Source organism: Saccopteryx leptura, chromosome 10 (assembly GCF_036850995.1).
Source record: "Saccopteryx leptura isolate mSacLep1 chromosome 10, mSacLep1_pri_phased_curated, whole genome shotgun sequence".
NCBI lineage: Eukaryota > Metazoa > Chordata > Mammalia > Chiroptera > Emballonuridae > Saccopteryx > Saccopteryx leptura.
In genome coordinates, this window is record NC_089512.1 from 46,750,945 (window position 1) to 46,766,128 (window position 15,184).

General features: G+C 40.0%; 1 protein-coding gene across 6 annotated transcripts in view; it reads left to right on the forward strand.

The window, feature by feature from the left end:
- NR2C2 (nuclear receptor subfamily 2 group C member 2) overlaps positions 1–15,184 on the forward strand; it is a 115,284-nt gene that overhangs the window by 15,932 nt on the left and 84,168 nt on the right. For 4 of the 6 annotated variants that reach the window (XR_010747248.1, XM_066351888.1, XM_066351887.1 and 1 more), the window contains one exon: positions 3,675–3,758. The exons of the other annotated variants lie outside the window; for them this stretch is intronic. Coding sequence is in view for 3 of the 4 variants with exons in the window: in XM_066351888.1 (XP_066207985.1) it covers positions 3,699–3,758 (60 nt within the window). In the remaining variant the exon portion in view is untranslated. The remainder of the gene's footprint in view (positions 1–3,674; positions 3,759–15,184) is intronic. 6 annotated transcript variants of the gene reach the window in all.

The following is a 15,184-nucleotide window of genomic DNA, read 5'->3' on the forward strand; positions in this document are numbered from 1 at the left end:
AAACAACTTACTATAGTTAAACCTATCTTTTTATTTATACTTTGGTTGCTCCGCTACCGCCCACCATGAAAGCTAGAACGCCCACTACTGGGCAGTAGGGACCAGGTTGACTACCAATGCTTTTGACCTTTGGGTAGAACAGGATTTTTATAAATAAAACATAAAAATACTAACTATAAAAGAAAATATTGCCTGACCTGTGGTGTTGCAGCATTGACCTGGAATGCTGAGGTCACTAGTTCGAAACCCCAGGCTTGCCTGGTCAAGGCACATATGGGAGTTGATGCTTCCTGCTCCTCCTCCCTTTTTTCTCTTTCCCCCTCTTTCCCTCTGCCCCTCCCTCTCTCCCCCTCCTCTCCCTTCTTAAATAAATAATAAATACATTTTAAAAAATATTGACAAATTCAGCCTTACTAAATTTAAGAACTTGCCCTGGCCAGGCAGCTCAGTTGTTTGAGCGGCGTTTGATACACCAAGGTTCCAAGTTTGATCCCAGTTAAGACACATACAATAATCAACCAATGAATTCACAAATAAGTGGAACTACAAATTTTTTATTTTTTTTTTTGTAATTTTCTGAAGCTGGAAACGGGGAGAGACAGACAGACTCCCGCATGCGCCCGACCGGGATCCACCAGGCACGCCCACCAGGAGCAACACTCTGCCCCTCCGGGGCGTCGCTCTGCCGCGACCAGAGCCACTCTAGCTCCTGGGGCAGAGACCAAGGAGCCATCCCCAGCGCCCGGGCCATCTTTGCTGCAATGGAGCCTTGGCTGCGGGAGGGGAAGAGAGAGACAGAGAGGAAGGAGGGGGGGGGGTGGAGAAGCAAATGGGCGCTTCTCCTATGTGCCCTGTCCGGGAATCAAACCCGGGTCCCCCGCACGCCAGGCCGACGCTCTACCGCTGAGCCAACGGCCAGGGCCTGGAACTACAAATTGATGTCTTTCTCTGTCTCTACCCCTCCCCCCTCTCCTTCCCCCTCCCTCCCTCTCTCTCTTCTCCTCCCTCCCCTCCCTCCCTCTCTCTCTTCTCCTCCCTCCCCTCCCTCCTCCTCCTTCTCTTCCTCTCCCTTCATAAAACCTAAAAACTTAATTTTGTTTAAATTAAAGAACTTCTGTTCACCAAAACACCATAATGTAAACAGATGTGCTACAGAGTAGAAGATATTTATAATTTATGTAATAATGAAGAATTACTATTTAGAATATTTAGCTTTTCTAAGCTAAATGTGTTAGTTACTACTTCTATGACCTAATATCTATAATCACTGGTTGTTAGCAATATCTTGTGAGGTTGATTGGTCCTGTAAATTTAGTGTTAAAGCGAGTCATAGACAGTTTTCTGAGTTACTAAGTTGTCTTTATCAAGCAGTCGGTCATCTATATATTACATCCACTTCAACCTAAAACTTGAAGAATCAACCTTCCTCTTTTAGGGAAACCCAACACAAAAATATTCCATTCTAGTACTCTTATTTCTATACTACTCAGTAATGACATTCCCTAATGATATTTCTGTGATATTCAAATTCATATATTCCTTTATCAAACTGCAGTTAATAACAGCAACAGATTTGCTTAACAACACCTAAAAGTGATAAAATTAAATGTTGCAGCTGCATGTTTGGATTTTATTTCTAAATATATAATATACCTATTGTATATATTTATCCATTTTGTTTGAAAAAGAAATGGAACTCTAGACTTCGTACATGTAATAATTGTGTTTTTAACAATAGTTAACTTTTCTGGTACATGTGAAGTGATGATTTTTTCCTCTATTTCTATTAGTTGGAACCAAATTGTAATTAAGGGAAGAGTCTAGAGCAGGGGTCGGGAACCTTTTTGGCTGAGAGAGCCATGAACGCCACATATTTTAAAATGTAATTCCGTGAGAGCTATACAACGACCTGTGTACGTTATGCATTATCCAATAAAAATTTGGTGTTGTCCCCGAGGACAGCTGTGATTGGCTCCAGCCACCCGCAACCATGAACATAAGCGGTAGGAAATGAATGGATTGTAATACATGAGAATGTTTTATATTTTTACGTTATTATTATTTTTATTAAAGATTTGCCTGCAAGCCAGATGCAGCCATAAAAAGAGCCACATCTGGCTTGCGAGCCTTAGGTTCCCAACCCCTGGAATAGAGTGTTTCTCTATGCTTTTTCTTCTGGAAACAAGGAAAAGTAAGCAAATAAAAGTTAAAAGTCTTAACTACTTATTAAAAAGAATAAATAACCAAAAACACTACCTCCATTATTTCACACCATGTACTGTTATGTGAAGATGAATCACTGACACTGGTGACCTTGTTTCTTGTGGCAGTTGGTACAGTACCTGCTCTTAAAGGATTTTGACTCCTTGAAAGCAGGGACCAATTATTTTATATTTGTCAATCACGGTTTCATGCTCCTATTTCTCTCTCATTACAATTTTGGTAATAAAATAATCTGAAGGAGAATTAAGATCATTGAAGGGGCTAATAGTGGATATAGAATAATGTAGAAAGTCACTAGAGAGTGAAAGATGTTCATAGAGATCAGTGATTATAAGACTTTAGGTAAGAACTATGGGAAAATGTAAAATAACATTGCAAAATAGTCCAACTTGTGATTGAGGAAGGGCCAAGCGAATGAACTGTATGCATTTGTGTATATTATACACTCTTGTACTAACATATAGTTTTTTATATAAATACATACTGGAAATAATAAATACCAGAGCTTTGTTCTCCTAGTAACCATGGGACCTGTGCAGTCAATAATGAAGTTCTTATTTGTTCAGGAATTAGGTGCAAAGTGGAATCCCTTTATCCTGAATTTTTTGTGGCTAGAGTATTATAATGGAAAGGGTTTAGGGACCATTCAGGATAGCTATGTATTATGACCTGAAGAGACTAGAGTGTCTGTTTAATTAAAAGTGCTCAATGATCAATGATCACTCAAATGATCTTGATCAGGAGACTAACACAATTTTTTATCCTTATATGCTCTTTCTCAATTTTTACAAATGATCACACTCCCCCCCCCCCCCATTTTTGGAAGAACGAATTGTCTATTTTTGTAATTTAATGGAGACTTAAAAATATAAATTGATGATAAATTTAGGAATACCGTGTTCTTAGCCTACTTTAGTAATGTAATGTCCTTACTTCTTTTCTTTGTTATAGTATTTGCCTTTTAACTTAAGAGTGAGGTGTGTTAACACCTGGCCAGCATTCTCACACTGCCACTAGTAATAGGAGTACGTTTAGTTGATGATAGCAATCTAGTGCTCTGTATTCAAAGTTGATCTCAGATAGCCACCTTCTTTTTCAGCCTAAGGTGACAGGGAGCTAAACAAAAGGGTGTGAGATTCCCACGTCCTTGAGAGGTGAAACAAGCTTTTTCAACCTGAGACCTGATCATTAAAGTTCCAAATTCTTCTTTGTCTATATTTACCAGAGGAAGTCTTGCTTCCAAATTGAAATGTTTCTATTAATTAATTTTGGTACCTGTAATTGAAGAAGTTAGTGCAGTATATCCAGCTACACTTAGCCTGCTAGCTCTGTCTTCTCTAGAGGGCAAAATATGCACAAAACAATACCAAAGATGAATTTTGATTGCTGATATTTTTCAAGTAGCCTGGTTTCTCCCCACCTGATAGAAGTTGCTGCATTTTTCCAAACAGGTTCTCTAATGATCTTGCTTCACCATGGCTACAAATATGGAGGGGCTGGTTCAGCACAGAGTGGGGACCCAGCAGGTGGCTGAGGTGAGTGACGGGCTAGCACAATAGCTGGCACCCTTGCTTTTGAAAGGATAAGTACATCAGTGTGTTCTGTTGTTTGAAAACAGTCCCAATGAAGTCAGCATGTAATCAAAATCCAAAGCAGGATGCTACCATGGAAAAAAATGAAAATGACAAGAACATTTACTCCTCCAGTTCTTTGCAAGAGTAGGGTGACCTGGCTGCATATAATAGGTAACTTTAAAATTTCACCTTGAACTAAAAGAATCTGATATTTATCAAACATGTGAGTACAGGTTTAACTCCAAGGCTTTCTCTTATTCCACATTTGACACTTTGTTAATATTTTGGTATGGTGGAAAACCTGATTCTGTGCATTCTGCAGTCATTATTGACCATCTACCATGTACGTACTGGGGATTTTGCTCAGTGCATTCTCAGAACCTGGTTAAAAGGTAATTATAAAACAGGCTGAGAACTATAGCTCTGTGTGAGGAATGTAATACTGGAATTTTTTTTTTTTTTTTTTTTTTTTTTTAGATTTTATTGATTTGAGAGAGAGAGAAAAGGGATGGGGGCGCTGAGCAAGAAGCTTCAACTTGTAGCAGTTGCTTTTCACATGTGCCCTGACTGGGCAAGCCCAGGGCCTTGAACTGGTGACCTTAGCACTCCAGGTCAACTCCCAGTCCACTGTGCCACCACAGGTCAGGTGGAAGTGGATCTTCAATGACAAGTAAACATTGGTCAGACAGACCTGAGGAAGAGGGGTGGCAGAAATCAGAAACCTGTAAAAGACATTAAATTACCTTGGTATGTTTAGGCAACTTGAGGTGTAAAGAAGGGAAATAGGGCCAGATCTTTTCACTCTGTACCAGGTCCTTTGTGTAAGGTCTTCAGCCATCAGTACAGCCTTATGAGGTTGGTTTGATCATTATTCCCATTTCACAAGTGAGGAAACCAAGGCTCAAAGACAAGTAATTGGCCAAGGGCACATTGATCCAGTTCTGTTTCACTTTTTCCAAAAGCTTCTCCAGTAAACCATGTATCATACTACTACCAGGAGCCATTAGGATTCAAATTTGTATTTTTGAACCAGTACTTATATTTCTAGAGTAAAGATGCAAATTTATCAAACAATGAGCATTTAAAGAAAGGATTTTTTAAAATAAAAACTAAGTACATCCATGCCCATTTAAACCAATAATAGTAGTGAGATTTTCCAGATTTTAGATCAACCATTACCTTGAAAGCAGCAGTGTAACTAATCATCCCCTTCCTCAAGCAAATAATGATTAATATTAACTAAAGATGATGATAGCAGATGGATTTCACACATTTTTTAGTATTATATTTTTATAAGCCTATCAGCTATTAAAAAGTTTGTGGTTATTTGTTGCTTTAGTTTCTGATTGGGATAATTACCTTGAACACCATTGGTTTTTCAAATATTTGCGATTATTTTGCATTTAATACAGTTTTCAGTTGAGGCTGATTCAGAGACTAGTTTTAGCTCTCTTCCGTAAAGAGGTCATCATTAATTCTTTAGAATAGTTTAGTAATCCATAGGGCTAACCTATAGTAACTTATAGGTTAATATATTTTGTGTGTGAATTCAGAAAGATTAGTAGCTAAAAATTTTTGTCAGGTACCTTATTTCCTTCAGGAAATGGAATTTCATATAGTATTAACTTAGTGCAGCTATTGTTTTCCCATCGTAAAAAGTGTAGTTTTAGGAGATACCCAAAATAATAGAAGGCATTCTTAACAGGAGTGCAAAAACAGTCTTTCTATTTAAAATATTTCCTAGGTATCTTTGTTGTTATTTTGAGGGATAAGTATGTAGGTGTGTTCTTTGAAAAAAAATATTCTTTTAAGTGAGAGGAGGGGAGATAGAGAAAGCCATGCACCCCAACCAGTATCCATCTGGCAACCCTCATCTAGGACCAATGCTTGAATCAGCTGAGCTGTCCTGGAGCCCCAGGGCTGATGCTTGAACCAGTCGAGCCACTGGCTATAAGAGGGGAAGAGAGAGAGGAGGATGGAGGAAGGAAAAGAGAAGCAGATGGTCACTTCTTATGTGTGCCCTGACTGGGGATCAAACCTAGGAATGTCCATGCCCTGGGCTGAAGCTCCATCCATTGAGCCAACTGGCCAGGGCCTCCTTTGAAATTTTGAGCTTGATAACTTTGAACTACATATCTTAATAACTACAATCATGCACCACTTAACAATGGGGAGTATGTTCTGAGATTTTTTTTTAAGCAAGAGGGAGAGACAGACAGAAAGGGAGAGAAATGAGAAACACCAACTTACAATTGCAGCACTTTAATTGTCCATTGATTGCTTTTCATACATACCTAGAGGGAAGTGGCTCCAGCTCAAATCAGTAACCCTTTGCTCAAGCCAGTGACCTGTGGGCTCAAGTCAGCAACCATGGATTATGTCTATGATCCCACGCTCAAGCTGGTGACCCCCCGTTGAAGCTGGTGAGCCTGTGCTCAAGCTGGGGACCTCGGAGTTTTGAACTTGAGACTTCTGTGTCCCAGGTCAATGCTCTGTTCACTGTGCCAACACTGGTCAAGTCATTTTGAGAAATTCTTTTAAATTTATATATTTATATATTTTATATATTTATATAGTTATATAGTTATATAAATTTATTTATTTTTATATAAATTTATATATTTTATTTATTGATTTTAGAGAGAGGATAGAGAGAGAAAGGCAGGGAGGAGGAGTGGGAAGCATCAACTCATAGTTGCTTCCTGTATTTTTCCTGACCAGGCTAGCCCAGGGTTTTGAACTGGCGACTTCAGCATTCTAGGTTGATGATTTATCTACTGCACCACCACAGGTTAGGCACGTTCTGAGAAATCTGTTAGGTGATTTTGTTGTACAAATATCATCATGTACTTACACAAACCTGGATGGTATAGCCTACATATTATGTGCACACCTGAGCTATATGTTACAGTCCAGTGATTTTTCAACCTCTTTCATCTCTTGGCACACAAATTCATTACCAAACTACTTCAGCAAACCAAAAAATTTATTTTTTGCCAATCTGATAAAAACTGATATAATTTTGATTCTTTCACACCAGATGGTTATTGTGTTTGCCGTTGTCATTTTTTTATTTGACAGTCTAAGGCAGGGGTCTCAAACTCGCGGCCCGCAGACTAATCCACGAAGTTCAAAATATTTTGGATAAAATTAAGTAAGCCTAGGGGCCTACTTGTATTTTTCATTTCTCTAGCATCCTAGCTAGATATTAGCTTAGTTAACAGCAGTTGTGATGCGAACTACAGTTTCTGGTCGTTTTGTGACACTGAGTAAATTGCATGTACGATTATGCTTGTTGTACTGATTTTTTTTTGTTTTCAACTGCAGTGAGAAAAGTGTTGCGTAACAGTTGCCTTTTGTAGACCTAGTGCGGCCCACATGCTGAGTTGAGTTTGAGACCCCTGCTCTAAGGGGAAAGAGATCAGTGTACCTGATTTAATAGTCAAGTATTGCCGGTTTCAAAAGTCATGCCGCACACCAGTTGAAAACCACTGGTATAGTCTATTGCTCCTAGACTACAAGTCTATACAGCATGTTACAAAATAACACAAAATTAAATCAAGAGAAAAGGATATAATCAAGAGAAATAGTAAACATGAGATGTATAAGGCTGCTGTAGGCATTAACACTCTTCTGTTTTACCAGCAGACTTTATAAGTAAAAAATGTATACTCTAAAATAATGATAGAAAGTATAGTAAATACATAAATCGATAACATAGTTGCTTATTATCATTATCAAGTATTAATTATTGTACATATTGTATGTGCCATACTTTGATACAACTGACAGTTTTTCACCAGCATCATCACGAACATGAGTAATGCAGTCACTAGGCAATAGGAATTTTTCACCTCCATTATAATTACTTGGGACCACTGTTTTATATTTTGGGACCAAAATATTGTCATGCAGTGTATGACTTTATATATGGGGTGGGCAAAAGTAGATCTACAGTTGTTTGTATTAAAATAATACAAATAAAGCCTGACCAAGTGGTGGCACAGTGGCTAGAGCATTGTACTGGGACACAGAGGACCTAGGTTTGAAACCCTGAGGTCACCCGCTCAAGCACAGGGTCGCTGGCTTGAGCATAGGATCATGGACATGACCCCGTGGTTGCTGGCTTGAGCCCAAGGTCACTGGCTTGAGCAAGGGACCACTCTCTTTGCTGTGCCCCCCCCATCAAGGCACATATGAGAAAGCAATCACTGAACAAATAAGGTGCCACAACGAAGACTTGATGCTTCTCATCTCTCTCCCTGTCTTTCTGTCTGTCCTTTCTGTCTGTCTCTCTCTTTGTCACAAAAAAAGAAATTAATACAATATTTAATAAAGATTTTGTGCACTCCAGCTGTAAGCCTACTTTTGCCCACCCCTGTATATTAGACCTATTCAACAAGTAAGAGAACCTACAGTTCATCATTTCAGTGCTTAATGGTAATTGAGTGGGAATAAAGTATCTAAACTGAGGTGTTTTTAACAAGTCAGTTTTGGATAACTGTTTATTTACTTTGCAAACAGTGAAGGAGCAAATCCCTTCTTTCCTGCTCATCAGCCAAAGAAGGCACACAGGTGAATAATAGGACTCAGTATTTGCTCACCAAGAGCTCTGTGTCACAGGGTCAAACATGAGATACGGGCCTCACTAGAGGTGTGGCTTTCTATAGTGGAAAGAAGACTATAGGGATTTGACAGATTGAGTTTAAATCCAGGCCCTCCCATTTGCTACCTGGGTGACTACCTTGGGCATAAATTTTCCCATCTAGAAAATGGGAGTAATAATAGTACCTATCTCATGGGATTGTTGTGAGACATCATTGAAATAAAAATATATAAAAAGCTGCCCTGCTTTTTTTGCTCCATTAGTGAAATGCAGTAACATTTTCAATTATGTAAGTTATTTTCTCTTGAGTCCCTAGATCAGCCTTTTTTGTATTCTACTGTGTGTCCGTAAAGTCATGGTGCACTTTTGACTGGTTACAGGAAAGCAACAAAAGACAATAGAAATGTGAAATCTGCACCAATTAAAGGGAAACTCTCCCAGTTTCACACCTATTCAGTGCAGTTCGATGCGGGCTCATGCACAGATTTTTTAGGGCTCCTTAGGTAGCTATCCCGTGTAGCCTCTACAGACTCATCACTGACTGATGGCCTACCAGAACGGGGTTTCTCCACCAAACTGCCGGTTTCCTTCAACTGCTTATTCCACCGAGTAATGTTATTCCTATGTGGTGGCGCTTCCTTATAAACGCGCCAATATTCACATTGCACTTTGGTCACGGATTTGAATTTAGCGAGCCACAGAACACACTGAACTTTCCTCTGTACTGTCCACATCTCGACTGGCATGGCCGTGGGCTGCTCCACTGTGTACACGGTGTTACGTCATCATCTGCGCATGTGCACATGCTGCCACATCATCCTACAGAAACTGGGAGGGCTTTCCTTTTATTTGATGCAGATTTCACATTTCTATCGTCTTTTGTTGCTTTCCTGTGACCGGTCAAAAGTGCACCATGACTTTACGGACACACTGTATATATAGACTAGGTAAATCACAGATTCCAAGGTAAAGTACAAAAGTTTATAATACAAGTTAATAAATTGATGTCCTGTAATGTGTTCAAATTTATTCAGTTATTCAGAGAGATGAGTAGACTCTGGAACCGGATTGCCTAGATTTAAATTCTGGCCTTGCCAAATTGCAAACTATGTGGCTTCTCTGTTTTTTGGAATTATTTATGAAGAATTTGTATCAATTTTTTAAAGTCAGATAATTTTTCATGGAAAGATGATAATTGAGTTGGGTTTTTATTTTAATACTCTTTTTTAAACGTCTGGCATAATTCAGTAAAGCCATCTGGGCACAGGCTTTTCTTTTTGGGTAGTTTTTTGGTTACTAATTCAGTCTGTTTGCTTGCTATAGGTCTATTTATACAGTCTATTTCTTCTTGAGACAGTTTCAGTAATTTGTGTCTTTTTGAGAATTTATTCATTTTATCAAAGTTATCTAATTTGTTGGCATACAATTTTTCACAGCATTTCTTTATAATCCATTTTATTCCTATAAGGTCAGTTGCAATTTCTCCTCATTCATTTCGGATTCTAGTATGGTAATTTGAATCTTTTTCTTGGTCACTCTAGTGAAAGGTTTGATGATTTGATCTTTTCAAAGAACTGGCTTTTGATGTCACTGATTTTTTTCCTCCATTGTTATTGTATCTTTTATTTCATTAGTTCCCACTCTAATCAAAACCACAATGAGATACAATTCCACATCCACTAGAATGGTTATAAATAAAAAGTCAGATAACAAGTATTGGTGAGGAAGTAAAGAAATTGGAAATCTACATCACTAGTGGGAATATAAAATGGCTGCAGCCACTTTGGAAAACAGCCTGACAGTTTCTCAAAAAGTTAAATATAGAGTTTTGTATCCTGCAACTTTGCTGAATTTGTTTATTGGTTCTAACTCTTGTGTGTATGTATCTCCAGGATTTTCTATATGGATGGTATCTGTGAAGAGAGATTTCACTTCCCCAGTTTGGATGCCTTGTATTTATTTTTCTTGCCTAATTGCTCTAACTAGGACTTATTTTTTTATCTTTATTTTTTATTTTAGAGGCAGGGGGAGTAGCAGGAAGCATCAACTTGTAGTAATTGCTTCTCATATGCGCCTTGACCAAACAAGCCCAGGGTTTCATGTTACATAATCTTTTAAATATGCTGCTATATCAGTTTGCTAGTATTTTGTTAAGGAATTTTACACAGTGTTCTTTTTTTTTTTTTTGTATTTTTTCTGAAGCTGGAAACGGGGAGAGACAGTCAGACAGACTCCCGCATGCGCCCGGCCGGGATCCACCCGGCACGCCCACCAGGGGGTGACGCTCTGCCCACCAGGGGGCGATGCTCTGCCCCTCCGGGGCTTCGCTCTGCCACGACCAGAGCCACTCTAGCGCCTGGGGCAGAGGCCAAGGAGCCATCCCCAGCGCCCGGGCCATCTTTGCTCCAATGGAGCCTTGGCTGCGGGAGGGGAAGAGAGAGACAGAGAGGAAGGAGAGGGGGAGGGGTGGAGAAGCAAATGGGCGCTTCTCCTATGTGCCCTGGCCGGGAATCGAACCCCGGGTCCCCCGCACGCCAGGCCAACGCTCTACCGCTGAGCCAACCGGCCAGGGCCTACACAGTGTTCTTAAGGAATATTGGTGTGTTTTCTTTTTTTGTGTGACAGAGAGAGGGACTGATAGGGACAGACAGACAGGAAGGGAGAGAGATGAGAAACATCAATTATTTGTTGTGGCACCTTAGTTGTTCATTGATTGCTTTCTCATAATGTGCCTTGAGAAGGTGGGTGCTACAGCAGAGCAAGTGACCCCTTGCCTCAACCCAGCGACCTTGGGCATCAAGCCAGCAAGCAACTATGGGGTCATTTCTATGATCCCACGCTCAAGCCAGTGACCCTGCACTCAAGCTGGTGAGCCCACGCTCAAGCCAGATGATCCTGTGCATCCCAGTCCAATGCTCTATCCACTGTGCCACCTCCTGGTCAGGCCCTTTTTTTAAAAAAATAAAGATTTTATTTATTGATTTTAGAGAGAGGGGAGAGAAAGGAGGTGGGGAAAGAGAAGGAAGCATCAACTCATAGCTATAGCTTCTCATAATGTGCCTTGACTGGGCAAGTCTGGGGTTTCAAACCAGCAACCTCAGCATTCCAGGTTGATGCTTTACCCACTGTACTACCACAGGTCAGGCTGGTGTGGTTTTCTTTTGTCTTGATCTGATGCTGGTGTCGTCAGGGCAGTACTGGCCTCATAAGAATAAGTTTAGGAGTGTTCTCTTTTCATTTTGGGGGAAGAGTTTGAGGAGGATTGGTGTTACAGTGGTCATTCGTCTATCATGGGAGTTAGGTTCCAGAACCCCCCACAATAGGTGAAAATCTGTGAAGTAACCACTTTATATTTATTTTATTATTTATATATATTTTAAGGCTTTATAAACCCTCCCCACACTCTTATAAACACTTCCTGTGCTCTTAAACACGTTCTACACTCTTAAACCTACGTAATTTTAACAACATATAAAATTCTATATGGGAAAATGATGAATTAGCTGTGCAGTTCTGATGATGATGAAGGTAGTGATGATGAGATGAATATACTGCACAGCCAAGAAGAACATTACAGTTCATCTGCTGTACGCTATGTATTTTATTTTGATTTAATATTCTTTTAATGTTTTAATATTTTTTATATTGTTTTCAGTTTTTTTAGGCTAGAAAATGCTTAATTTACTGCAAAAATCATTAAAATAATAAGTATATAAAAATACCTATATATTGCAAAATCCCGCGATATAGCAAAAAATCTGCAATGCAAAATTATATATATACAATTTAAATATCCATGAAAAGTGAACCATGACATGGCGAGGGACGACTGTAATTCTTCTTTAAATGTTTGGTAGAATTCACTAGGCCTGATCTTGGACTTGTGAGGGTAAAGAGTGAATACTGATTCAAATCTTCTTACTAGTCTATTCAGATTTTCTATTTCTTAATTATTCAATCTTGGTAGGTCATATGTTTCTAGGAATTCGTCCATTGTATCCAGGTTATCCAGTTTTTCAGGTATACTATTATCATACTTTTGTAGTCCTTTTTATTTCTGAAAAATCAGTAGTGTTTCTGTTTATTTATTTATTTTTATTTTAGAGAGAGAAGAGAGAGGTGGGGGGAAGAGCAAGAAGGATCAACTTGTAGTTGCTTCCTATATGTGCCTTGACCAGGCAAATCCAGGGTTTTGAACCGTAGACCTAAGCATTCCAAGTCAACACCTTATCCCACGGTGCCACCACAGGTCAGGCATGTTTCTGTTTTGATTTTGAGGGTTAGACACATATTTTTTGCCTTACCATTATGGATGAAGAAACTTTAGTTTTCTTTCAGTGCCTCACACTCCACATCTGTTCCCTTCATTTTCCCAATAAAATTAGATCCTCTTTGCATAAACTAATGTTTTATGACCTAATTATGACACTATCACGTACTTCCTACTATCTCCAAAACAGTTGTACAATACAATCCTCTAAATACTTTTTCTCATACAGATACATCAGAGGACTTTTTTTATTTTTTTATTTTTTTTTATTTTTTGTATTTTTCTGAAGGTGGAAATGGGGAGAGACAGTCAGACAGACTCCCGCATGCGCCCGACTGGGATCCACCCGGCACGCCCACCAGGGGCGATGCTCTGCCCACCAGGGGGCGATGCTCTGCCCCTCCGGGGTGTCGCTCTGCCGTGACCAGAGCCACTCTAGCGCCTGGGGCAGAGGCCAAGGAGCCATCCCCAGCGCCCGGGCCATCTTTGCTCCACTGGAGCCTTGGCTGCGGGAGGGGAAGAGAGAGACAGAGAGGAAGGAGGGGGTGGGGGTGGAGAAGCAAATGGGCACTTCTCCTATGTGCCCTGTCCGGGAATCGAACCCGGGTCCCCCGCATGCCAGGCCGACGCTCTACTGCTGAGCCAACCCGTCAGGGCTTTTTTTTTTTTTTTTTTTAATTTTTTTTATTTATTCATTTTTAGAGAGGAGAGAGAGAGAGAAGGGGGGAGGAGCTGGAAGCATCAACTCCCATATGTGCCTTGACCAGGCAAGCCCAGGGTTTCGAACCGGTGACCTCAACATTTCCAGGTCGACGCTTTATCCACTGCGCCACCACAGGTCAGGCACATCAGAGGACTTTTTAGTTTCCTTTGTTCCCCCTGTGAAAACATTCCTTCTAAAAGCCTTTTGACCTTCTTGTCTAGTCCTTACTAACTGTTTCTTAAGCTTGCTCTACAACTGTCATGCGTTACATCCCTTTTGTGTTGGACTCTGTTTCCTTAAACCAGGGGTTGGGAATCTATAGCTTGCGAGCCAGATCTGGCTCTTTTGATGGCTGCATTTGGCTCGCAGACAAATCTTTAATAAAAAAAATAATAACGTTAAAAATATAAAACATTCTCATGTGTTACAATCCATTCATTTCCTACCGCTCATGTTCATGGTTGTGGGTGGCTGGAGCCAATCACAGCTGTCCTCCGGGACAACACTAGATTTTTATTAGATAATGCGTAACGTACACGGGTCGTTGTATGGCTCTCACGGAATTACATTTTAAAATATGTGGCATTCATGACTCTCTCAGCCAAAAAGGTTCCCAACCCTGCCTTAAACCCATGTTTTTTCCCTTTTTTTTTTTAATGGCAATAAATGCTCTAATAGCTTCCTAAGGAAGTCTATATCAGAGGTGAAGTATTCTTAGATCTTATATGTCTAAATATGCCTTTACACAGATATGTCTGATTGATAGTTTGGGAATAGAAATCTAAGTTGAAAATAACTTAAACTCAATTTTTTTTTATAATATCTTTTTTTTTTTTACAGGGACAGAGAGAGAGTCAGAGAGAAGGATAGACAGGGACAGACAGACAAGAACGGAGAGAGATGTGAAGCAGCAATCATAAGTTTTTCGTTAAGACATCTTAGTTGTTCATTGATTGCTTTCTCATTTTTGCCTTGAATGCGGGCCTTCAGCAGACCGAGTAACCCCTTGCTTGAGCCAGCAACCTTGGGTCCAAGCTGGTGAGCTTTTTGCTCAAGCCAGATGAGCCCACACTCAAGCTGGTGACCTCGGGGTCTTGAACCTGGGTCCTCCGCGTCCCAGTCCGACGCTCTATCCACTGCGCCCCCTCCTGGTCAGGCTTTAACTCAAATTTTGAGGCATTATTTTATTGTCTTGCAGCTTTGTATTACTCTAGAGAAAGCCATTCATATTCTTGATTCTTGTAGGTTTGTGTGTCTGTGTCTTTATTTTTTTAATATATATTTTATTTTATTTTATTTTTTTGCGAGATAGAGAGGAAGGGGGGAGGGAGATGAGAAGCATCATCTTCCCAGCTGTTCATTGGTTCATCGATTGCCTCTCACACATTCCCTAACCAGGGACTCAAGCTGAGCCAGCTACTTTGGGCTAAAGCCAGAGACCCTGCACTCAAGCTGGTGACCCTGCACTCAAGCAGGATGAGCCCACACTTAAGCTGGCAATGTTGGGGCTTCAAACCTGAGACCCCAGCATCCCAGGTCAACACTTCATCCACTGCACCACCACCAGCCAGGCTGTCTTTCTCTTTTATTCTCTCTGCTTTTACCTCTCTACCCCTTTGTCAAGATCTTTTTCTTCATTCCTGTTTTTCTGAAATTTCACAATAATGTCTCATAGTGTACTTATTTTTCATACATTGTATTGGCACTTAGTGGGTCCTTTCAATCTAGAAACTCATGTCTTCATGTTCTAGGAAATTGTTCTATATTAGTTCTCTGATAGTTCCGTCCCTCAATATTTTTCTAATCTC